At 50.7% G+C, this 26,477-nt stretch overlaps 1 protein-coding gene across 2 annotated transcripts in view; it reads left to right on the forward strand.

Moving 5' to 3' along the window:
- Positions 1 to 3,008: 3,008 nt before the first annotated feature.
- Positions 3,009 to 26,477, forward strand: part of kifbp (kinesin family binding protein) — a 34,288-nt gene continuing 10,819 nt past the window's right edge. The window contains exons 1-3 of one of the 2 annotated variants that reach the window (XM_078565812.1): positions 3,009 to 3,399; positions 5,894 to 5,992; positions 21,866 to 21,945. In XM_078565812.1, the coding sequence (XP_078421938.1) occupies positions 3,037 to 3,399; positions 5,894 to 5,992; positions 21,866 to 21,945 (542 nt within the window). In that variant the 5' untranslated portion in view covers positions 3,009 to 3,036. The remainder of the gene's footprint in view (positions 3,400 to 5,893; positions 5,993 to 21,865; positions 21,946 to 26,477) is intronic. The other variant, XM_078565813.1, reaches the window with a different exon arrangement.

Genomic DNA, 26,477 nt, shown 5'->3' on the forward strand with positions numbered 1-26,477 from the left:
CTTTTGAGGCTGTGAATGTTTGTTAATCAGCAGAAACACTAGCCAATTACCTTCTCCAGTGCAGACATTAGGAAGGAGCCACTAAGTGTTGTTCAGGTACAATTCTCCAGTAATCTAGCTCTTGCGTGCTTGATGCATCGGTCCAGGAGTGAATGAGCAGAGCATTCTATCAAGGGACACCACAATTGGACTTGGTCCTCAACTTGCCAGATGATTGTATAACCACGTTCTCAGCAGCAGTGGTTGTGTGAGTGATTTGGAACATGAGCCCTGCATGGTTTCCCCCTCAATCTTGCTAAGGTCACTCCCTGACTCAGATCAGCTAATTCAGAGTCTTGTGGAGATAATTGTGGTGTGTGTGGCTGCCCTCTGTTGTATGGTGTATTTATCAGCCCTCCTGTCTCTTTGAAAGTTGGCAGCGCTCAGCTCACTGTGAAAGCCTTGAGCATTGGCATTCCAATTCAATCACTTTCTTCTCGGGTTGTAACCCTTTGGTGTTGAGTTCGGATAAATAGGAGAAAGCTGTTGTTTGCTGAACTTGTGAAACATATCATCTTTAAGTTGCAATGTGATATTGGAAGTTTCCTAATCAAAACATGTTCTCGGTTTCACAGGATGACAAAAAAATTATGTTGGAGGAAGGCGTTTAGCCAATCATCTTTTATCCTCAATATACTCTAAGGCCTCATTATTTTTAAAAGATGCCTCCATTATTCTTCTGAGGAGTCCATTCCATGTAGTGACCTTTTGATATCAGGTTTGCCTTTTACTTGTCTTACTCTCTTTTCTTACTTGTTCCAGTCTCCTGACCTGACACTGTCTTTTCAGGCTGAAAATCACAGGTTTCTCCAATCCATCTTCATTTCTCCAATTGTGCGAATTAACCTTGTGGCTCTTCCTACACAGCCTCTGGTGCTTGAATGTTTCACTTGTCTCTGATCAGAAAGTATAAGTGCTCATGTTGGGTCAGACCAGAAGTGGACATGGTATAGAGTCATTACACCAGGAGGCCAATCAGCCCATTGAGTCCAAGCTGGCTGTCTGTAGAGCAATCTAGTCAGTCCCACTCCCTCATTCTATCCCCCTGGCCCTGCAAGTTTATTTACCTCAAGTGCCCATCCAGTTTCCTTTTGAAATCATTCATTGTTTCTGCTTCCACCACATTTGTAGGCAGTGAATTTCAGGTCATTACCACTTGCTGTGTAGAAAATGTTCTTCCTCAATCCCCTGCATCTTTTGCCAAAATCTTAAATCTGTGTCCCCTAGTCCTTGTACCGTCAGCCATTGGGAACAGCTTTGTCTCCTTTACCAGAATCTGGCCTAAGGTTGTGCACCTCTATCAAATCTTCCCTCAATCTCCTTTGTTCCAAGCAAAACAGCCCCAGCTTTCCCAATCTAACCTTGGAATCATCTCTGGAGCCATTCTGTACATCTATTCTGTACCTTCTCAAGGACCCTAGCATCCTTCCTAAGTATGGTGACCAGAACTGGACACAATACTTCACTTCTGGCCTGATCAGAGATTTATAAAGGTTCAGCGTAACTTCTTTGCTTTTATACTCCATACCTCTTCATGAAACCCAAAGTCTCTTATGTTTTGTTAATCACTTTTTCAATATGCCCTGCCTTCAAAAATTGATGCACATGAACCCCCAAGTTCCCCTCTCCTTGTGCACTCTTTAGAACTCTGCCATTGTTATTACATTTTGGTAGGAGATAAGAAAGGTGTCAACTCCTGCTTCTCTAATCAATTCCATCTGCCATTTGTCTGTCCATTCTTCTAGCCTATGTCCTGGCACAGTTGATTGGTTCCCACAGTTTGCCACACTATGTTTGGTATCATTGGCAAATGTTGAAATTTTACTCTCTCTTCCAATATCCAAATCATGGTCCCAGCACCACTGTCTACCATCCTCAAGTTTGAAAAATAACCATTTACCAAGACTCACTGTTTTTGTCCTTAAGCCAATTTTTTTATCCAAGTTGACACTGAGCTGCTTATTCCATGAACTACTATTTTGTTAACTAGCCTTTCCTGTAGTATTTTGTGAAGTACTTTCTTAAAATCAATATAGACAACATCCATTGCATTCCCCTCATCCAGTTAGATTGCTCAAGCACAATTGAACTTTTACAAATCCATGCTGGCTCTCCTTAATTAACTCAATCCTAACCAAGTGCCTGCTAATTTTTTTCTTAATTATTGTTGCTTAAAACCTTACCCACCACTGATGTTAAACTGAATGGCCTTTCACTGTCTCCACCACCAGTTCCTTTAGCAATTTGGGATGCAAGCCACCTTGACCAGGTGACTTATCCACTCCTAAGCAAGGTCAGCCTTTCCAGTACATTCTGCCCCTCAATTTTCACCCCATCCATTACAATTCCTTTATCAAGATGAGTCTGACCAGGACCTTCATTTAACATTTGTTTGAATGATACTGCCAGCTGCCTGGAGGCATACAGGGGGCTAGTAAGTAACAGTGTTTTCTGGAATACCAAGGTGACTGGTACATCAGAAGCTGCCTCATGTCATTGGTAACCACCCATTGAATACCAAAATGAGACAGTTTGAGATTTGGGACAGTTGCAGGTGTTGGGTGAGAATGAGTCAGACCAGGGTTCTGACAATTACATTACAAGGAGTCAAGCTGCTACTTCTGGGGACCTGCATGTTCATTCGATTGCAAAGTGGTAAAGCCATGAAATTGGTCACATGAGTGTTTAAAATGCACAGATAACACCAACAAAAATTTATATAGCAACTTTAATGTAACAAAACTTGGCAAGGCGCATAAAAAGCGTTACAAACAGAAATTATCACTGAGCCCTTAAAAGAGATATTAGGACAGATGAGCAGAAGCTTAGTTGAAAAGATCGGTTTTTAAGGAGTGAGGAAGGGTTAAGGAGAATGTCAGTGTGGCGCCTATCCTTGGTCCTGCACTGCCTCCTTCCGGCCGCCCGGTGGCGCTGTCCCAGATCCTGCACTGCCTCCTCCCCGGCACAGGTGGCGCTATCTTATCACTGCGGGTGAAGATGGCGCAGGCAGTCGGCCGGGAGCTGGAGCTGAAATATTCGCGGGCCTTGAACCTGTCGGAGGTGGAATCCAAACAGGACCCGGAGTCCGAGCCGTACCGCTCCAAGTACGCGGCCCGGGAGCTCCTGAAGGAGCTGAAGGCTGTGCTGGGCCAGCGGGCTCAGGCCGGGGAGTCGGAGGATGAGCGGGCCCAGGATGGCGAGTGGCTGCAGAAAGCGGCGGTGCTGGAGCTGCAGCTCGGCCTGAACCACACGGAGACTGAGGAGCTGTCTGCCGGGGAGGAACACCTGGCCAAGTGTGTACAGATCCTGGAAACCTGCAAACTCAGCCCCGAGGCTGTCTCCGTCTTTATGCAGGCCGAGGTAAGGAGCCGGTCTCCCGGCAACCAGCTGACCAGCCCAAAACCAGCAGCACTCAAGCTGCAAACCCTCTGCAGCTGCTGGCGGGAGCTCAGCCCACCACCCACCGCCTGACCCTGCAGCACCCACCGCCTGACCCTGCAGCACCCACCGCCTGACCCTGCAGCACCCACCGCCTGACCCTGCAGCACCCACCGCCTGACCCTGCAGCACCCACCCCCTGTCCCTGCAGCACCCACCGCCTGACCCTGCAATACCCCCCCAGCACCCACCCCCTGTCCCTGCAGCACCCACCCGCTGACCCTGCAGTAACCCCCCCAGCACCCACCGCCTGACCCTGCAGCACCCACCGCCTGACCCTGCAGCACCCACCGCCTGACCCTGCAGCACCCACCGCCTGACCCTGCAGCACCCACCCCCTGTCCCTGCAGCACCCACCGCCTGACCCTGCAATACCCCCCCAGCACCCACCCCCTGTCCCTGCAGCACCCACCCGCTGACCCTGCAGTAACCCCCCCAGCACCCACCCGCTGACCCTGCAGTAACCCCCCCAGCACCCACCCCCTGACCCTGCAGTACCCCCCCAGCACCCACCGCCTGACCCTGCAGTACCCCCCCAGCACCCACCGCCTGACCCTGCAGTACCCCCCCAGCACCCACCCCCTGTCCCCCTGTCCCTGCAGTACCCCCCCAGCACCCACCCGCTGACCCTGCAGTACCCTCCCCCCCCAGCACCCACCCGCTGTCCCTGCAGTACCCCCCCCAGCACCCACCGCCTGACCCTGCGGTACCCACCCCCCCCCGTCCCTACAGTACCCCACACGTCCCCAGCACCCACCCATCTCTCCCCCCCCCACCCATCCCCCCTGTCCACAGCACCCCCCCCCCCGTCCCCAGCACCCCCCCCCCGTCCCTGCAGTACCCCCTCACCACCTGACCCAACAGTACACCCCCCCCCCCTTCCCTACAGTACCCCTCACTCCCGTCCCCAGCACCCACCCCCTGTCCCTGCAGTACCCACCCACCGCCTGACCCTGCAGTACCCCACCCCCACCGTCCCCAGCACCCACCCCCTGTCCCTGCAGTACACCCCCCCCAACCAACCACCCGCTGACCCTGTAGTACCCCCCCAGCACCCACCGCCTGACCCTGCAGTACCACCCCCCCCAGGTCCCGCCAGCATCCACTCCCTGACTCTGCAGTACCCCGTCCCCAGCACCCTCCCCCTGACCCTGCAATACCCCCCCCCCATCCCTGCAATACCCCCTGATCCTGCAACACTCTCTTCCTGTCACAGACCTTCCCCCTGTCCTGCTCCCAGCACTTGATCAAAACCTGTTACTTTTCCAATTTTTCCCATTCTGATGAAAGACCCACAGACTCTATTTCTCTCTCCACAGACTCTGCCAGACCTGCTGAGGATTTCCAGCATTTGCCGGTTTCTGTTTATTGATTCTTGTCCAGTCAAAGCCTGTCATTCAGCAAGCTCTGGCTCTCGGCTCTGGCTCTCGTCCCTGGCTCTGGCCCCATCCTCAGCCTATGTTCTTGGCTTTGGCCTTGACCCCACCCCTCGATGAGCTGAAGTTGTGTGCAGTCTGCTTTAACCTCAGGCTGTTGCCAGAGAGAGGGATGAGGTCAGTAGTTAGGGAACTGAATTTGGAGCAGGGACCAAAAACAATGGGCTTCACTCTTCCCAACTGGAGGAAATTCCTGCTTGTCCATTACTAGATGTCGGACTAGCTGTCTGAGAATTTAGCAACAGTGGAGGAGTTGAGAGAGGTGGTGGTTGAGGTAGAGGTCGGTGTCATCAGTGTAGATGTGAAATCTAACACTGTGTTTTCAGATAATGTCACTGAGGGGCCAGCATCAAAATGCAAAATAGGAGGGGTCAAGAACATATCCTTGGTGTGGGTGGTGGGGTCCCCAGAGGTAACAGTGCAGGAGCAGGAAGAGAAGCCATTGCAAATGATTCTCTGGCTATGATTAGATAGATAAGAATGGAAGCAGGTGAGAGCAGTCCCACCCAGCTGGACAACAATGGAGAGGTGTTGGAGGAGGATGGTGTGGGGTCAATCATGTCAAAGGGTACAGACAGGTCGAGAAGGACAAAGTGGGAATGCTTTCCTTTGTCACAGTCACACAGGATGTCATTAGAGACTCTGATAAGAGCCAGTTTAGATCTGTGGCTGGGGCAGAAACCTGATTGGAGAGATTCAAACATGAAATTGTGGGAAAGATTGGAACGGATTTGGGAGGTGACAGCAGGTTCAAGAACTTTGGAGAAGAAGGGAAGGTTAGATGGGTCATAGTTTGGATGGGGAGTGGGGTCCAGGTTGGCTTTTTTGAGGAGAGGACTGATGCTGGCAGGTTTGGAATGAAGGAGGATAGTTGCAATGGCAGTTAACATAACCCCAAACCATCCACCATGACATTATATTTTCAATCTCCCCAATAAAGATACAGAAAGTAGAACCAGGTTTTCTCTTTTTTAATACAGAATCAGCTGGGCATCCTGTGGGCAGGATTGGAAGAAATGGAAAAAGCTCAAACCTATCTGGAAGATGCAGAATCACTTTACAACCAGTATACCAAGGAGGTAAAGTAGTCTTCATTGAACAGCAAATCGATGGTGGTAACTAGTGACTCAGGCGTGCCAATTGGGCAGGTCAGTGATAACCAGCGACTGTGGTGTGTTGATTGGGCAGGATAGTGATGATGAGGGACTGGGGTGTGTTGGTTGGGCAGAGCAGTAATAACCAGGGACTGGGGTGTGTTGATTGGGCTGGGCGGTGATAACCAGGGACTGGGGTGTGCCGATTGGGTAGGGCGGTGATAAATCAAGTCGGGGACGGGTAAGGCGGAGACAACCAATGACTGAAGTGTGCTGATTGGGCAGGGCGGTGGTAACCAGTGACTGGGGTGTGTCGATTGGGCAGGGCGGTGATAACCAGGTACTGGAATGTATCGATTGGGCATTGCGGTGAAAACCAGGTACTGGGATGTGTTCTTTGGGCAGGGAAGTGATAACCAGTGACTGGGGTGTCTGAATTGTGCAGGGTGGTGATAACCAGGCACTGGGATGTGTCGATTGGGCAGGGCGGTGATAACCAGTGACTGTGGTGTGTTGATTGGGCAGGGCGGTGAATTACCAGGGTCCGGGGTGTGTCAATTTGGCAGGGCGGTGACAACCAGGGACTGGGGTGTGGCCGTTATGCAGGTTGGTGATACCCAGGTAATGGGATGTGTCGATTGGGCAGGGCGGTGATGACCAGGGACTGGCGTGTGTCGATTGGGCAGGGCGGTGAAAACCAGGGACTGGGGTGTGGCCGTTATGCAGGTCGTGATACCCAGGGACTGGGGTGTGTTGATTGGGCAGGGCGGTGATGACCAGGGGCTGGGGTGTGTCGATTGGGCAGGGCGGTGATAACCAGGTACTGGGGTGTGTCGATTGGGGAGGGCGGTGATAACCAGGGACTGGGTTGTGTCCATTAAGCGGGGCGGTGATAACCAGTGACTGGGGTGTGTGAATGGGGCAAAGGGGTGATAACCAGGGACTGTGTCACGTTCGTTATGCAGGGTGGTGATAACCAGTGAGTTGAGCGTGTCGATTGGACAGCGCGGTGATAACCAGGCACTAGGGTGCGTGAATTAGGCAGGGCGGTGATCACCCAGGATTGGCGTGTGTCGATTCAGCAGTGCAGTGATAACCAGGGACTCGGGAGTGTCGATTGGGCAGGGCGGTGATAACCAGGCACTAGGGTGTGTGAATTAGACAGGGCGGTGATCACCCAGGATTGGCGTGTGTCAGTTGGGCAGGACAGTGATAACCAGTGACTGGAGTGTACAGATTGGAGAGGGTGGTGATAACCAGGGACTAGGGTGGTTGAATGGGCAGGGCGGTGATAACCAGGGACTGGATGTGTCGATTGGACAGGGCGGTGATAACCGGGGAGTTAGATGTGTTCTTTGGGATGAGAGGTGATAACCAGTGACTGGGGTGTGTCGATTGGGCAGTGCAGTAATAACCAGTGACTGTGGTGTCTGAGTTGTGCAGCGTGGTGACAACCAGTGACTGTGGTGTGGCCGATTAGGCAGGGAGTTGATAACCAGGGACTCGGGTGGGTCGATTGGGCAGTGCGGTGAAAACCAGGGACACGGGTGTGTTGATTGGGCAGGGCGGTGATAACCAGGGACTGTGGTGTCTGGATTGGGCAGGGCGGTGATAACCAGGGACTGAGATGTGTCGATTGGGCAGGGCGGGGATAACCAGAGACTGGGATGTGTCGATTGGGCAGTGCGGTGATAACCAGGGACTGGGGTGTGTTGATTGGGCAGGGCGGTGATAACCAGGGATTGGGGTGTGTTGATTGGGCAGGGTGGTGATAACCAGGGACAAGGGTGTGTTGATTGGGCAGGGCGGTGGTAACCAGGGACAGGGGTGTGTTGATTGGGCAGGGCGGTGAAAACCAGGGACTGGGTTGTGTCGATTGGGCAGGGCGGTGATAACCAGGGACAGGGGTGTGTTGATTGGGCAGGGCGGCGATAACCAGGGACTGTGGTGTCTGAATTGGGCAGGGCCATGATAACCAGGGACTGGGATGTGTCGATTGGGCAGGGCGGGGATAACCAGGGACTGGGATGTGTCGATTGGGCAGTGCAGTGATAACCAGGGACTGGGGTGTGTTGATTGGGCAGGGCGGTGATAACCAGGGACTGGGGTGTGTTGATTGGGCTGGGCGGTGATAACCAGTGACTGTGGTGTGTTGATTGGTCAAGGCGGTAATAACCAGTGACTGGGGTGTGTGAATTGGGCAGGGCCATGATAACCAGGGACTGGGGTGTGGCCGTTATGCAGGTCATGCTACCCAGGTACTGGGATGTGCCGATTGGGCAGGGCAGTGATAACCAGTTACTAGGATGTGTTCTTTGGGCAGAGAGGTGATAACCAGTGACTGGGGTGTGCCGATTGGGCAGGGCGGTAATAACCAGTGACTGTGGTGTCTGAATTGTGCAATGTGGTGATAACCAGGGACTGGGGTGTGTCGATTGGGTAGGGCGGTGATAACCAGGGACTGGGTGTGTTGATTGGGCAGGGCGGTGAAAACCAGGGACTGGGGTGTGTTGATTGGGCAGGGCGGTGAAAACCAGGGACTGGGGTGTCTGAATTGGGCAGGGCGGTGATAACCAGGGACTGGGGTGTGTTGATTGGACAGGGCGGTGATAACCAGGTACTGGGATGTGTCGATTGGGCAGGGTGGTGATAACCAGGGACTGGGGTGTGTTGATTGGGCAGGGCGGTGATAACCAGGGACTGTGGTGTGTGAATTGGGCAGGGCGGTGAAAACCAGTGACTGTGGTGTGTGAATTGGGCAGGGCGGTGATAACCAGTGGCTGTGGTGTGTGAATTGGGCAGGGCGGTGAAAACCAGTGACTGTGGTGTGTGAATTGGGCAGGGCGGTGATAACCAGGGACTGGGGTGTGTTGATTGTGGAGGGCGGTGATAACCAGGGACTAGGGCCTGTTGATTGGGAAGGGGCGGTGATAATCAGGGACTGGGTTGTGTCCATTAAGCGGGGCGGTGATAACCAGTGACGGGTGTGTGAATGGGGCAAAGCGGTTATAACCAGGGACTGTGTCGCATTCGTTATGCAGGGCGGGGATAACCAGTGACTTGGGCATGTCATTTGTCAGCGCGGTGATAACCAGGGACTGCAGTGTGTCAATTAGGCAGGGCGGTGATCACACAGGATTGGCGTGTGTCGATTCAGCAGGGCAGTGAAAACCAGGGACTCGGGAGTGTCGATTGGACAGGGCAGTGATAACCAGGGACTGGGTCGTGTCCATTATGCAGGGCGATGATACCCAGGGACTGGGGTGTGTCAGTTTGGCAGTGCGGTGTTAACCAGGGACTGTGGTGTGTTGATTTCGGAGGGCTTTAATAACCAGGGACTGGGTTGTATAAATTGGGCAGGACGGTGATAACCAATGACTGGGGTGTGTTGATTGGATAGGGCAGGGATAACCAGGGGCTGGGATGTGTCGATTGAGCAGGGCGGTGATAAACAGGGACTAGGGTGTGTCGATTGGGCAGTGCAGTGATAACCAGGGTCTGGGGTGTGTTGATTGGGCAGTGCGGTGATAACCAGGGACCGGGGTGTATTGATTGGGCAGGGCGGTGATAACCAGTGACTGTGGTGTGTTGATTGGTCAGGGAGGTGATAACCAGTGACTTTGGTGTGTGAATTGGGCAGGGTGGTGATAACCAGGGACTGGGGTGTGGCAGTTATGCAGGTCGTGATACCCAGGTACTGGGATGTGTCGATTGGGCAGGGCAGTGAGAACCAGGTACTGGGATGTGTCGATTGGGCAGGGCGGTGATAACCAGGTACTGTGGTGTGTCGATTGGGCAGGACGGTGAAAACCAGGTACTGGGGTGTGTCGATTGGGCAGGGCGGTGATAACAAGGGACTGGGATGTGTCGATTGGGCAGGGCGGTGACAACCAGTGACTGTGGTGTGTTGATTGGGCACGGGGTGAAAACCAGGGACTGTGGTGTCTGAATTGTGCAGCGTGGTGATAAGCAGGGACTGGGGCGTGTCGATTGGGCAGGGTGGTGACAACCAGGTACTGGGAAGTGTCGATTGGGCAGGGCGGTGATAACCTGGGACTGGGATGTGTCGATTGGGCAGTGCGGTGATATCCAGGGACTGGGGTGTGTCGATTGGGCAGTGTGGTGAAAACCAGGGGCTGGGGCCAGTTGATTGGGAAGGGGTGGTGATAATCAGGGACTGGGTTGTGTCCATTAAGCGAGGCGGTGATAACCAGGCACTAGGGTGTGAGAATTAGACAGGGCGGTGATCACCCAGGATTGGCGTGTGTTGATTCAGCAGGGCAGTGATAACCAGGGACTTGTGTGTGTCAATTGCGCAGGGTGGTGATAACCAGGGACTGGATGTGTCGATTGGACAGGGCGGTGATAACCAGGGAGTTGGATGTCTTCTTTGGGACGGGAGGTGATAACCAGTGACTGGGGTCTGTCGATTGGGCAGTGCAGTAATAACCAGTGACTGTGGTGACTTGAGTTGTGCAGCGTGGTGACAACCAGTGACTGTGGTGTGCCGATTGGGCAGGGAGTTGATAACCAGGGACTGGGGTGGGTCGATTGGGCAGTGCGGTGAAAACCAGGGACTGGGGTGTGTCGATTGTGCAGGGTGGTGATAACCAGTGACTGTGGTGTCTGAATTGGGAAGGGCGGTGATAACCAGGGACTGGGGTGTGTCAATTGGGCAGGGCGGTGATAACCAGGGACTGGGGTGTGTGAATTGGGCAGCGCGGTGATAACCAGTGACTGGGGTGTGTGAATTGGACAATGCCATGATAACCAGTGACTGGGGTGTGTGAATTGGGCAGGGCCATGATAACCAGTGACTGGGCTGTGTGAATTGGGCATGGCGGTGGAAAGCAGGGACTGGGTCGTGGCCGTTATGCAGGGCAGTGCTAAGCAGGGACTGGGGTGTCTAAATTGGGCAGCGTGGTGATAACCAGTGACTGTGGTGTGTGAATTGGGCAGGGCCATGATAACCAGTGAATGGGGTGTGTGAATTGGGCAGCGCGGTGATAACCAGTGACTGGGCTGTGTGAATTGGGCAGGGCGGTGATAACCAGTGACTGGGGTGTGTGAATTGGGCAGCGCGGTGATAACCAGTGAATGGGCTGTGTGAATTGGGCAGCGCGGTGATAACCAGTGAATGGGCTGTGTGAATTGGGCAGGGCGGTGAAATCCAGGGACAGGGTCTTGTCCGTTATGCAGGGCAGTGATAACCAGTGACTGGGGTGTGTCGATTGGCAGGGCAGTGATAACCAGGTACTGGGATGTGTGGATTGGGCAGGGCAGTGCTAACCAAGTCAGGGGTGGGTTGGGCGTAGATAACCAGTGACTGTGGTGTGTGTATTGTGCAGGGCGGTGATAACCAGTGACTGGGGTGTGTGTATTGGACCGGGCGGTGATAACCAGGCATTTGGATATGTTGTTTGGGCAGCACGGTGATAAACAGGGACTGGGGTGTGTCGATTGGGCAAGGTGGTCATAACCAGTGACTGATGTTTGTTGATTGGGCAGGGTGGTAATCAACCAGAACGGGTGCTTGTCGATTCCGCAATGTGGTCGTAACCAGGGAGTTGGATGTGTCGATTCGGCTGTGTGGTGATAACCAGGGACTGGAGCCAGTTGATTGGGCAGGACGGTGATAACAGGGACTGTGGTGTGTGAATTGGGCAGGACGGTGATAACCAGGGACTGTGGTGTGTGAATTGGGCAGGACGGTGATAACCAGAGACTGGGGTGTGTGAATTGGGCAGGACGTTGATAACCAGGGAGTAGGTCGTATCCATTAAGTGGGGCAGTGGTAACCAGGGACTGCGATGTGTCATTGGGCAAGGCGGTGATAACCAGGGACTGGGGTGTGTCGACTGTGCAGGGCAGTGATAACCAGTGACTGGGGTGTGTCAATGGGGCCGGTCGGTGATAACCAGGGACTGTGGTGTGTGAATTGGGAAGGGCGGTAATAACCAGTGACTGTGGTATGTGAATTGGGCAGGGCGGTGATATCCAGCAACTGGGGTATGTCAATTGAGCAGGGCGGTGATAACCAGGGATTGGGGTGTGTCAATTGGGCAGGGCGGTGATAACCAGGGACTGGGGTGTTTCAATTGGGCAGGGCGGTGATAACCAGGGACTGGGGTGTGTGAATTGGGCAGGACGTTGATAACCAGGGAGTAGGTCGTATCCATTAAGTGGGGCAGTGGTAACCAGGGACTGCGATGTGTCATTGGGCAAGGCGGTGATAACCAGGGACTGGGGTGTGTCGACTGTGCAGGGCAGTGATAACCAGTGACTGGGGTGTGTCAATGGGGCCGGTCGGTGATAACCAGGGACTGTGGTGTGTGAATTGGGAAGGGCGGTAATAACCAGTGACTGTGGTATGTGAATTGGGCAGGGCGATGATATCCAGCAACTGGGGTGTGTCAATTGAGCAGGGCGGTGATAACCAGGGATTGGGGTGTGTCAATTGGGCAGGGCGGTGATAACCAGGGACTGGGGTGTTTCAATTGGGCAGGGCGGTGATAACCAGGGACTGGGGTGTGTGAATTGGGCAGGGGGGTGATAACCAGTGACTGCGTTGTGTGAATTGGGTAGGGCGGTGAAAACCAGGGACTAGGTCTTGCCCGTTATGCCGGGCGGTGCTAAGCAGGGACTGGGGTGTCTAAATTGTGCAGCGCGGTGATAACCAGCGATTGTGGTGTGTGAATTGGGCAGGCCGGTGATAACCAGTAACTGTGGTGTGTGAATTGGGCTGGGCGGTGATAACCAGTAACTGTGGTGTGTGAATTCGGCATAGCGGTGATAACCAGGGACTGGGGTGTGTCATTGGGCAGGGTGGTGATAACCAGGGACTGGGGTGTGCCGATTTGGCAGGACGGTGATAACCAGGGACTGGGGTGTGTGAATTGTGCAGGGCCATGATAACCAGTGACTGGGATGTGAGAATTGGGCAGGGTGGTGTAAAACAGGGCTGGGTCGTGTCCGTTATGCAGGGCGGTGCTAAGCAGAAAATTGGGTGTCTAAATTGGGCAGCGTGGTTATAACCAGTGACTGTGGTGTGTGAATTGTGCAGGGCGGTGATAACCAGTAACTGTGGTGTGTGAATTCGGCATGGCGGTGATGACCAGGGACTGGGTTGTGCCGGTTTGGGCCGGGTGGATATAACCAGTGACTGGGATGTATTGATTGGCAGGGCGGTGATAACCAGGTACTGGGACGTGTCGATTGGGCAGGGTGGTGATAACCAGGTCGGGGGCGGGTAGGGCGGAGATAACCAGTGACTGGGGTGTGCCGATTGGGCAGGGCATTGATAACCAGTGACTTGGGTGTGTGTATTGGGCATGGTTGTGATCACCAGGGACTGGGGTGTGTGTATTGGGCAAGGTGGTCATAACCAGTGACTGATGTTTGTTGATTGGGCAGGGTGGTAATCAACCAGGATGGGTGCTTGTCGATTCCGCAGTGCAGTTGTAACCAGGGAGTTGGATGTGTTGATTCGGCTGAGCGGTGGTAACCAGGGACTGGGGCCAGTGGATTGGGCAGGACGGTGATAACAGGGACTGTGGTGTGTGAATTGGGCAGGATGGTGATAACCGGGGATTGGGATGTGCCAATTGGATAGGGCTTTGGCAACCAGTGACTGGGATGTGTCGATTGGACAGGGCAGTGATAACCAGTGACTGTGGTGTCTGAATTGTGCAGCGTAGTGATAACCAGGGACTGGGGTGTGTCATTGGGCAGGGCGGTGATAACCAGGGACTGTGGTGTCTAAATTGGGCAGCGCGGTGATAACCAGGGATGTGTCGATTGGGCAGTGCGGTGAAAACCAAGGACTGGGGTGTGTCGATTGGGCAGGGCGGCGATAACTAGGGACTGTGGTGTCTAAATTGGGCAGCGTGGTGATAACCAGAGACTGGGGTGTGTCGATTGGGGAGGGCAGTGATAACCAGGGGCTGGGGCCTGTTGATTGGGAAGGGGTGGTGATAATCAGGGACTGGGTCGTGTCCATGAAGCAGGGCGGTGATAACCAGTGACTGGGGTGTGTGAATGGGGCAAAGCGGTGATAAGTAGGGACTGTGTCGCGTTCGTTATGCAGGGCGGTGATAACCAGTGACTTGGGCGTGTCGATTGGACAGCGCGGTGATAAACAGGGACTGGGGTGTGTCAATTAGGCAGGGCGGTGATCACCCAGGATTGGCGTGTGTTGATTCAGCAGGGCAGTGATAACCAGTGACTGGGGTGTGTCGATTGGCAGGGCAGTGATAACCAGGTACTGGGTTGTGTGTATTGGGCAGGGCAGTGCTAACTAAGTCAGGGGCGGGTTGGGCGGAGATAACCAGTGACTGGGTGTGCCGTGGGCAGGGCGGTGATAACCAGTGACTGGGGTTTGTAATTCGGCAGGGCCATGATAACCAGTGACTGGGGTGTGTCATTGGGCAGGACCATGATAACCAGTGACTGGGGTGTGTCATTGGGCAGGGCCATGATAACCAGTGACTGGGGTGTGTTAATTGGGCAGGGCGGTGATAACCAGTGACTGGGGTGTGTTAATTGGGCAGGGCGGTGATAACCAGTGACTGGGTTGTGTTAATTGGGTAGGGCGGTGATAACCAGTGACTGGGGTGTGTCATTGGGCAGGGCCATGATAACCAGTGACTGGGGTGTGTGAAATGTGCAGGGTGGTGAAAACCAGGGACTGGGTCGTGTCCGTTATGCAGGTCAGTGCTAAGCAGGGACTGGGGTGTCTAAATTGGGCAGGGCTGTGAGAAGCAAGGACTGGGGTGTGTCATTGGGCAGGGCGGTGATAACCAGTGACTGGGGTGTATGAATTGGGCAGGGCCATGATAACCAGTGACTGGGGTGCGTGAATGGGGCAGGGCGGTGATAACCACAGACTCTGTCGTGGCCTTTATGCAGGGCGGTGATAACCAGGGACTGGGGTGTGTCGATTGGGCAGGGTGGTGATAACCAGGATTTGCGGTGTGTTGATTGGCAGGGCAGTGATAACCAGGGACTGGGTCGTGTCGGTTGGACAGCGCGGTGATAACCAGGGACTGTGGTGTGTGAATTGGGCAGGGCCATGATAACCAGTGACTGGTATTTGCAGATTGGGCAGGACGGTGATAACCTGGGACTGGGATGTGTGAATTGGGAAGGGCGGTGATAACCAGTGACTGGAGTGTGTCATTGGGCAGGGCGGTGATAACCAGTGACTGGGGTGTGTGAATTGGGCAGGGCGGTGATAACCAGTGACTGGGGTGTGTGAATGGGGCAAAGCGGTGATAAGTAGGGACTGTGTCGCGTTCGTTATGCAGGGCGGTGATAACCAGTGACTTGGGCGTGTCGATTGGACAGCGCGGTGATAAACAGGGACTGGGGTGTGTCAATTAGGCAGGGCGGTGATCACCCAGGATTGGCGTGTGTTGATTCAGCAGGGCAGTGATAACCAGTGACTGGGGTGTGTCGATTGGCAGGGCAGTGATAACCAGGTACTGGGTTGTGTGTATTGGGCAGGGCAGTGCTAACTAAGTCAGGGGCGGGTTGGGCGGAGATAACCAGTGACTGGGTGTGCCGATTGTGCAGGGCGGTGATAACCAGTGACTTGGGTGTGTGTATTGGGCATGGCAGTGATCACCAGTGACTGGGGTGTGTGTATTGGACTGGGTGGTGATAACCAGGCAGTTGGATGTGTTGTTTGGGCAGCGCGGTGATAGCCAGGGACTGGGGTGTGTGAATTGGGCAGGACGGTGATAACCAGGGACTGGGGTGTGTGAATTGAGCAGGACGGTGATAACCAGGGAGTAGGTCGTGTCCATTAAGTGGGGCGGTGGTAACCAGGGACTGCGATGTGTCATTTTGCAGGGCGGTAATAACCAGGGACTGGGATGTGTCGACTGTGCAGGGCCATGATAACCAGTGACTTGGGTGTGTTGATTGGGCCGGACGGTGATAACCAGGGACTGTGGTGTGTGAATTGGGAAGGGCGGTGATAACCAGTGACTGTGGTATCTAAATTGGCAGCGCGGTGATAACCAGTAACAGTGGTGTGTGAATTCGGCATGGCGGTGATAACCAGGGAATGGGGTGTGTCATTGGGCAGGGCGGTGATAACCAGGGATTGGGGTGTGTCGATTGGGCCGGTCGGTGATAACCAGGGACTGTGGTGTGTGAATTGGGCAGGGCCATGATAACCAGTGACTGGTTTCTGCAGATTGGGCAGGACGGTGATAACCTGGGACTGGGATGTGTGAATTGGGCAGGGCGGTGATAACCAGTGACTGGGGTGTGTGAATTGGGCAGGGCGGTGATAACCAGTGACTGGGGTGTGTCAATTGGGCAGGGCGGTGATAACCAGTGACTGGGGTGTGTGAATTGGGCAGGGCGGTGATAACCAGTGACTGGGGTGTGTTAATTGGGCAGGGCGGTGATAACCAGTGACTGGGGTGTGTTAATTGGGCAGGGCGGTGATAACCAGTGACTGGGTTGTGTTAATTGGGTAGGGCGGTGATAACCAGTGACTGGGGTGTGTCATTGGGCAGGGCCATGATAACCAGTGACTGGGGTGTGTGAAATGTGCAGGGTGGTGAAAACCAGGGACTGGGTCGTGTCCGTTATGCAGGTCAGTGCTAAGCAGGGACTGGGGTGTCTAAATTGGGCAGGGCTGTGAGAAGCAAGGACTGGGGTGTGTCATTGGGCAGGGCGGTGATAACCAGTGACTGGGGTGTATGAATTGGGCAGGGCCATGATAACCAGTGACTGGGGTGCGTGAATGGGGCAGGGCGGTGATAACCACAGACTCTGTCGTGGCCTTTATGCAGGGCGGTGATAACCAGGGACTGGGGTGTGTCGATTGGGCAGGGTGGTGATAACCAGGATTTGCGGTGTGTTGATTGGCAGGGCAGTGATAACCAGGGACTGGGTCGTGTCGGTTGGACAGCGCGGTGATAACCAGGGACTGTGGTGTGTGAATTGGGCAGGGCCATGATAACCAGTGACTGGTATTTGCAGATTGGGCAGGACGGTGATAACCTGGGACTGGGATGTGTGAATTGGAAAGGGCGGTGAGAACCAGTGACTGGGGTGTGTCATTGGGCAGGGCGGTGATAACCAGTGACTGGGGTGTGTGAATTGGGCAGGGAGGTGATAACCAGTGACTGGGGTGTGTGAATTGGCCAGGGCCGTGATAACCAGTGACTGAGGTGTGTGAATTGGGCAGGGCCATGATAACCAGTGACTGGGGTGTGTGAATTGGGCAGGGCCATGATAACCAGTGACTGGGGTGTGTGAATTGGGCAGGGCGGTGATAACCAGTGACTGGGGTGTGTGAATTGGGCAGGGCGGTGATAACCAGTGACTGGGGTGTGTGAATTGGGCAGGGCGGTGATAACCAGTGACTGGGGTGTGTCATTGGGCAGGGCCATGATAACCAGTGACTGGGCTGTGTGAATTATGCAGGGCGGTGATAACCAGTGACTGGGGTGCGTGAATGGGGCAGGGCGGTGATAACCACAGACTGTGTCGTGGCCTTTATGCAGGGCGGTGATAACCAGGGACTGGGGTGTGTCGATTGGGCAGGGTGGTGATAACCAGGATTTGCGGTGTCTTGATTGGACAGGGCAGTGATAACCAGAGACTGGGTCGTGTCGGTTGGACAGCGCGGTGATAACCAGTGACCAGAGTGTGCCGATTGGGTAGGGCGGTGATCAACCGCGTCCGGGGCGGGCAGGGCGGAGCTAACCAGTGACTGGGATGTGTCGATTGGACAGGGCAGTGATAAGGTGGTGGTGAGCTGCCTTCTTGAACTGCTGCAGTCCAGGTTGTGTAGGTGCACCCACTGTGCTGTTAATGAGGAATTTCCAGCATTTTGACCCAACAGTGAAGGAACAATGTACGATGAACTTGCTCACTGACACCCAGTTTCGGTTTTGCCAGGGCCTCTCAGATCCTGACCTCATTTCAGTCTTGGTTCAAACATGACAAGAGCTGAACTCCCGAGGTAAGGTGAGAGTGATTGCCCTTGACATCAAGGCAGCATTTGACCGAGTGTGGCATCAAAGTGCCCTAGCAAATCTAGAGTCAATGGGAATCGGGGAAAACCCTCCGCTGGTTGGAGTCATGCCTAGCACAAAGGAAGATGCTTGTGGTTGTTGGCGGTCAATCATCTCAGCTCCAGGACATCACTACAGGAGTTCCTCGGTAGTGTCCTCGGCCCAACCATCTTCAGCTGCTTCATCAATGACCTTCTTTCCATCATAAGGTCAGAAATGGGAAGGAGCCTTAGTAAATTCCTGCAGTGCATCTTGTAAATGGTACACACTGCTGCCACTGTGCATCGGTGATGGAGGGAGTGAATGAATGTTTGTGGATGTGGTGCTCATCAAGCGGGCTGCTTAGTCCTGGATGGTATCAAGCCATCTGTTGTGGGAGCTGCACTCATACAGGCAAGCGGAGAGTATTCCATCACACTCCTGACTTGTGCCTCGTAGATGGTGGACAGGCTTTGGGGAGTCAGGGTGTGAGTTGCTTGTCGCAGAATTCCCAGCCTCTGACCTGCTCTTGTAGCCACAGTATTTATATGGCTGGTCCGGTTCAGTTTCATAAGACCATAAGATATAGGAGCAGAAATTAGGCCATTCGGCCCATCGAGTCTGCTCCGCCATTCAATCATGGCTGATAAGTTTCTCAACCCCATTCTCCTGCCTTCTCCCCATAACCTTTGATCCCCTTACCAATCAAGAACCTATCTATCTCGCTCTTAAATACACTCAATGACCTGGCCTCCACAGCCTTCTGTGGTAATGAATTCCATAGATTCACCACCCTCTGGCTAAAGAAGTTTCTCCTCATCTCTGTTCTAAAAGGTCTTCCCTTTACTCTGAGGCTGTGCCCTCGGGTCCTAGCCTCTCCTACTATTGGAAACATCTTCCCCACGTCCACTCTATCCAGGCCTTTTAGTATTCTGTAAGTTTCAATCAGATCCCCCCTCATCCTTCTAAACTCCATCGAGTATAGACCCAGAGTCCTCAAACGTTCCTCATATGTTAAGCCTTTCATTCCTGGGATCGTTCTCGTGAACCTCCTCTGGACCCTCTCCAGGGCCAGCACATCCTTCCTGAGATACGGGGCCCAAAATTGCTCACAATGTTCTAATTGTGGTCTGACCAGAGCCTTCTAAAGCCTCAGCAGCACATCCCTGCTTTTATATTCTAGTCCTCTCAAAATAAATGCCAACGTTGCATTTGCCTTCCTAACTCCCGACTCAACCTGCAAGTTACCTTAAGAGAATCCTGGACTCGGACTCCCAAGTCCCTTTGCACTCCAGATTTCTGAATTCCCTCTCCATTTAGAAAATAGTCTATGCCTCTATTCTTCCTACCAAAGTGCATGACCTCACGCTTCCCCACACTGTATTCCATCTGCCACTTCTTTGCCCATTCTCCTCACCTGTCCAAATCCTTCTGCAGCCTCCCCACCTCCTCAATACTACCTGTCCCTCCACCTATCTTTGTATCATCTGCAAACTTAGCCAGGATGCCCTCAGTTCCTTCATCTAGATCATTAATGTATAAAGTGAAAAGTTGTGGTCCCAACACTGACCCCTGCGGAACTCCACTAGTCACCGGCCGCCATCCTGAGAAGGACCCCCTTATCCCCACTCTCTGCCTCCTGCCAGACAGCCAATCTCCTATCCATGCTAGTACCTTGCCTCTAACACCATGGGCTCTTATCTTACTGAGCAGCCTCCTGTGCGGCACCTTGTCAAAGGCCTTCTGGAAGTCCAAGTAGATAACATCCATTGGCTCTCCTTTGTCTAACCTCATTACCTCCTCAAAGAATTCTAACAGATTTGCCAGGCATAACCTCCCCTTGATGAAACCATGCTGACTTTGCCCTATTTTACCATGCACTTCCAAGTATTCTGAAATCTCATCCTTAATAATGGACTCTAAAATCTTACCAATGACCGAGGTCAGGCTAATCGGCCTGTAATTTCCCGTCTTTTGCCTCACTCCCTTCTTAAACAGGGGAGTTACATTAGCGATTTTCCAGTCCTCTGGGACTCTCCCTGACTCCAGTGATTCCTGAAAGATCACTACTAAAGCCTCCACTATCTCTTCAGCTATCTCCTTCAGAACTCTGGGGTGTAATCCATCTGGTCCAGGTGATTTATCCACCTTCAGACCTTTCAGTTTTCCTAGCACCTTCTCCTTGATAATGGCCACCATACTCACCTCTGCCCCCCAACTCTCTTGAACTTTGGGGATGTTACTCGTGTCTTCCACTGTGAAGACTGACGCAAAGTACCTATTCAGTTCCTCCGCCATTTCTTTGTTCCCCACCACTACTTCTCCAGCGTCATTTTCCGGCGGCCCAATGTCCACTTTTGCCTCTCTCTTACCCTTTATATATCCAAAAAACTCTTGCAATCTTCTTTTATATTACTGGCTAGTTTACCCTCATATTTAATCTTCTCTCTCCTTATTCTTTTTTAGTTGTCCTTTGTTGGTCTTTGTAGGCTTCCCAATCCCCTGGCTTGCCACTGCTCTTCGCCGCATTGTATGCTTTCTCTTTAGCTTTTATGCTGTCCCTGACTTCCCTTGTCAGCCATGGTTGCTTCGTCCTCCCTTTAGTATGCTTCTTCTTCCTAGGGATGAATTTTTGCTGTGTCTCCCAGAGTACTCGCAGAAACTCCTGCCATTTCTGTTCCACTGTCTTTCCTGCTAGGCTCATCTCCCAGTCAGTTCTGGCCAGCTCCTCCCTCATGCCTCTGTCATTGCCTTTATTCAACTGTAATACTGTGACATCTGATTCCAGCTTTTTCCTCTCAAATTGCAGGGTAAATTCTATCATAATATAGTCACTTTCTCCTAAGGGTTCCTTCACCTTAAGCTCCCTTATCAAATCTGCCTCATTACATATCACTAAATCTAGAATTGCCTGTTCCCTAGTGGGCTCCACCACAAGCTGCTCCAAAAAGCCACCTCGTAGACATTCCACAAATTCCTTTTCTTGGGATCCACTACCAACCTGATTTTCCCAGTCTCCCTGCGTATTGAAATCCCCCATGATCACTGTAACCTTGCCTTTCTTACACGCCTTTTCTATATCCTGGTGTATCTTGTGCCCCACATCCTGACTACTGTTCGGAGGCCTGTACATAACTCCCATTATGGTTTTTTTACCTTTGTGGTTCCTCAACTCTACCCACACAGATTCTACATCATCTGACCCTACATCATTTCTTGCTATCGATTTAATTTCAGTTAGCTTCGGTCAATGGCTACCCTTAGGATGTTGATATTAGGCGATTTAGTGGTGGTAATGCCATTGAACGTCAAGGGTTACGGTTAGATTCTCTCTTGTTGGAGATGATCATTGCATGGCACTTGTGTGGCGTGAATGTTACTTGCCACTTGTCAGCCCAAGCCTGGATGTGCTCCCCATCCTGCCACTTGCCTTCAACTGCATTCTCACTATCTCTCAATTTTTATTAAAGGAATTAAATGTAACGCTGAATGTGATTGGACGACAGCATTATCAGCAGTGACTGTTGAGCGAGAGGAATATCAGCCAGGGTGGGTGCTACTGAGTCTCATTTAGATATTTTGTGTGATATACTTGTGGGCACAAGATTGAGTCTGGTTGTATTGCTGTCTTTGGTCTTATAACCTGCCACTGCCTGGGCCAACTTGAAGCATTGGGCCTTTGGGTGAGCTGCTGTGAAACTGCAGCTGAAGAATTGATGGCTTTAGGAGAGGAGGGAAAACTGAGTAAGGACGGGGGCACTGAGCAGTAATTGCAAAAGGAAGGCAGTATGTGTATAAAATGCAGTAGCTACGTAAAACCAGTATGTTATTTATTGTTTAGATTGGGACTCCTCCATTCGATACCCATGAGCATTTCCTGACCGAAGAAGAAAGGCTGACTGAGCAAGAGAGACAAAAAAGGTAGGGTGGTTTCAAACTCGCACTCGTCAGGAATCAAACTTGGATTTTTTCTGTAAATAACTGAGATGGCCTGGAGAGTCCTGAGAGCTCGGAATTCTGTTGCTGAAATTATATTGCAACTTTGTAACCCAGTTCAGTTTTATCTTTGAAGAAATCTTATTGAATGTTTTGGGAAACTAACTAACTACAACTCATGTGGTAAATAAGGGAATATCTATAGATGTTATTTGCATGGACTTCTCGAAGACATTTAATAAGATTCCATTTAAAAGAAGCTATGAACAAAAATGATAATGTGCTTGCTGAGAGATTAACTGTTGGGGAACGGGTTAACTTAATTTGGCAGGTGGAAGGAAACCAGAAGATGGCAGAAAGGAGCAGCAGTGAGATCAGAGGACAGAGATATAAACAACAATAAAATTTAAATGTCTCAAAAATTGCAGGGATCAGATTGAGGAAAATAGAACAAGCGATGTTGGAGGTATTACATTTCTGGTACATCCATAGCGTAGCTATAAGGTTGCAGTCACAAATTGCTACAGGGGATTACGATGCGGTTGCATTAACAGAAATGACTCAAAGGAGACTAGGAATGGGTTTTCAGTATTCCTGGTTGTCATGCGTTCCAGAGCGATGAAGGAGAAAAAAGGATGGGGTGTGGGGTTGGTGATGGCAGTGTTGAATAAGGATGTTACAGCTCTAAATAGAAAGAATCTACTGGCTGGTTCTAAGGCTGAATCTATCTGGCTTGAGTTGAAGAACAGTGGGGGGAGCTGTTCCATTGTTGGGAATTTCTTTGTATAGAATTCCAAGCTGTGAGGAGATGAAGCAAATTTGGTGGCAAATTTCAAAGGCACGTAAATAAAAAATAGAGTATTAATATTAAAGGACTTTAATTACTCTAACTTTTGGCCAACAGTGACCATAACATAATTCATAAAATATTTTCAACATAATAAATTTTAAAATATCAATGGTTAAAATGCTCAAATGGGAAGAATGAATTTCAGTGTGTTAAGAAGGGACCTTCAAGGTGGCAGAACGAGTTGAGAAGGCGGTTAAAAAGCATAAGGGTTACCTGGGTTTATAAACAGAGAAATAGAATATAAAAGCCAAGAGATCATGTTAGAATTTTATAACTCACTGATCAAAATGAATCACATAATGGTTACAGCATGCAGAAGGAGGCCATTGGGCCTGTCGTGTCTGTGCTGGCTCTCTGAAGGAGCAACTCACCCAGTGCTACTCGCCTGCCTTCTCCCTGTGGCCCTGCACATTCATCTTTTTCAAATAATAATCCAATTCCCCCTTAAAATCCTCAAATCTACCTCCACCATACTCTCAGGGAGTGCATTCCAGATCTGAAACCACTTGCTGCATGAAAAGGGTTTCTGCATGTCGCCATTGTTTCTTTTGCCAGTTACCTTCAATCTGTGCCCTCTGGTTCTCAATCCTTCCACCAATGGAAACAGTTTCTCCCTCTGTACTAGAAACATAGAAACTAGGAGCAGGAGTAGGCCATTTGGCCCTTCGAGCCTGCTCCGCCATTCATTATGATCATGGCTGATCATCCAGCTCCCGCTTTCTCCCCATACCCTTTGATCCCTTTCGCCCTAAGAGCTATATTTAACTCCTCCTTGAAAGCAGACAAAGTTTTGGTCTCAGCTACTTTCTGTGGTGACCAATTCCACAGGCTCACCACTCTCTGGGTGAAGAAATTTCTCCTCATCTCAGTCCAGGCCCCTCATGATTTTAAACACTTCTATCAAATGTCCTCTCAACCTTCTCTTCCCTAAGGAAAACAGTCCTAGCTTCTCAAATCTTTCTACGCAACAAAAGTTCCTCATCTCTGGAACCATTCTCATGAATCTTTTTTGCTCTTTAATGCCTTCACATCCTCCCTAAAAAGTGTGGTGTCCAGTGTCAGTGTCTTATTAGTTACATTGTTACTGCTTAATGGCAATTACTTCACATTTATCCACGTTATACTGCATCTGCCATGTATTTGTCCGCTCACTCAACTTGTCTAAATCGCCTTGAAGCCTCTTAATACCCTTCTACCAACAAAAAAAATGTGGATAGAGACCCTTTTGGTAGCTCTAACAGACAACAGGAATTGGGCAACTAAGGCAGGAGAATGAACCCCAGGAAGAACCAAGGAATAATAAACAGATGCTTCAGATGTGACTCGAAATATCATTATGCGATGATAACAGAACGGGATAACAGGGTTTTTGAAATGGCTCATGACAAAGAAGGATTGGGAGGGGAAGCTGATGATACTATTGGTCAGAAGGAATTGTACTGGTCACCAGAAGCTTTAGTCTGGTAATGCTGGTGCTCTGGTTTTGGACTCATTCAGTTGTGCTGCATTAGACAATGGGTGTACGTCACAGTGTGTGGAGTGGATTGATTAAAGAGCCACCTGGATTCTCTAAATAGGAAAGACTGAAGTAAAGTTAAGGATTATGAAAGTTCTACGTAAGTTTGGGGAGGATAACATGTTAAAATCACAAAAGAGTGGTAATTCCATGTAACATAGCTGGGGTAAACCAATTTATCAGCACAGATGTAGCATCCAGTGAAATACCCTTGCTGTTGAGTAAGCTGTCTATGAAAAAGGCTCTAATGAAGTTAGCTGTGGAGCATGATAAGGCAGTTTTTTTGAAATCTGTAGATTTACAGTTTACACAATCAGGATGTTATTGTATCCCCTCAACAAGATCTAACATTTTTAATCACCATATTAAAGAAGTGTTGATGACATCAGGGGTTAGGAGTTTAAAGGAAAAAAGGCAAATTATTTGCAAATTACATTGGGAGTTTGCTTATCCAACTGGTCATTAGTTAAAAATCCTACTAAAGGATGCGGGATAATGGATGATGATATACTAAACTTGTAGAAGAAATCAGTGAGAAAAGCGATATATGTAGAAAATGTAGGAGGACACCATCACGGCCCTTAGTGAGTCTCCCATTAGCAAGAGACTTGAAGGTAAGGGATAAGGACAAAAAACATTTTCCTGTTGCACTTCATAGACTTGGCAACTAGATTCAGTCTGTCAACAGTAATATTTAGTAAAGAAAAAAGGTAATTGTAGACAAGATAATGGGAAAAAAGATAAGAACTGGACTGGGAGCACAGGCTAAATTCCTAATTGACAAAGTGGGGGGGGTGGAATCTGCCAATGATGAGTTTAAAGGTATGTGTGAAAATGTGAACATCGTAGTAATAAACACAGCAGCAGAAAGTTCCTTTAGTAATGGGGTTTGTGAAAGAAATCACAGTAATTGACGAGATACTTCACAAAGTCTTAGCTGACCAATCGAGCTGTAAGGTGACATCTGCCCTGGCGTGGGCAGTCAATGCGAAGAATTCACTTTAAATGGTTGGGGACTACAGCCTCTGGGAAAAATCCAAAAATACCTTTAGTGACGTGGGATCATCACCTGGCCTTGGAAACTCTTTCGAGTTACCAACAGTCACAGATTGCAACTTCTTTCGAGTACAATCACAGTTCTTGGTTTTCCGGGAGTGGGACATGAACCCACAACCGTCTGATTCAAAGGCGAGGGTGCTATGAACTGAGCCACAGCTGACAGTTAGCTCAGTTTTTTAATGAGCATTTGAATACCCTGCATGCAGGGAGAAGGGCATTTATCAAGACTGAGGTTTTGGAGAAAATTTGGCGAGTCTTAAGGTACTGCATAAGGCCGTCAGAAATATAGTTTAATCCAGGGACATAGTATATTACTAAAGAGAAGGGCAGAAATAAAGGAAAGGACCTGGTAAGGTTATAGGCAGTGAAAGAAAGACAGTAAATTTACAACATGGCAATCAAACTGTTAGGGTACATTCCTTGAGGCTAATTGGCACTGATTATACATTTACAGAACCTGAACAGGTAACAAAGTGAAGAGGCAGCATGCACTTCACATATACATGTTGGACAGTTAAGAGGAGCAGCTTATGGCAGATAAAAAGCTGAATGAATGTGAACAAAGTGATACTGAACTGCAGGATAAGGCTATTTATCCCAAAGGACACCCAACCAAGATAGGCACTAGATTAATTTAAAAACAAAAAGCTACTGCAGATGCTGGAAATCCAAAACAAAAACAGAATTACCTGGAAAAACTCAGCAGGTCAACTTCAACAGGGTCATGTTGGACTCGAAACGTCAACTCTTTTCTTCTCCACCGATGCTGCCAGACCTGCTGAGTATTTCCAGGTAATTCTGTTTTTGTACTAGATTAATTTATATACCAGTAGGGGCCAGTGTGTGGAGGGAATATTACCATTATAGGGAGAGCAGGAAAAGCCACTCACAAATACAATATAGTAAAGAGAAAAGGTAATTGTAGACAAGATAATGGAAAAAAGGATAAGAATTGGACTGGGAGCACCGGCTAAATTCCTAACTGGCAAAATGAGGTAACGATGTGGAAGGCCAGAAAATGCAGTGTGTGTTCTGAAAGTGGACTGGGAAGTGATCGCAGCCCTGGGAAAAGATTACGGATTTGCGAAAGGA

The sequence above is a fragment of the Cetorhinus maximus genome, chromosome 20, assembly GCF_964194155.1.
Source record: "Cetorhinus maximus chromosome 20, sCetMax3.hap1.1, whole genome shotgun sequence".
Lineage (NCBI taxonomy): Eukaryota > Metazoa > Chordata > Chondrichthyes > Lamniformes > Cetorhinidae > Cetorhinus > Cetorhinus maximus.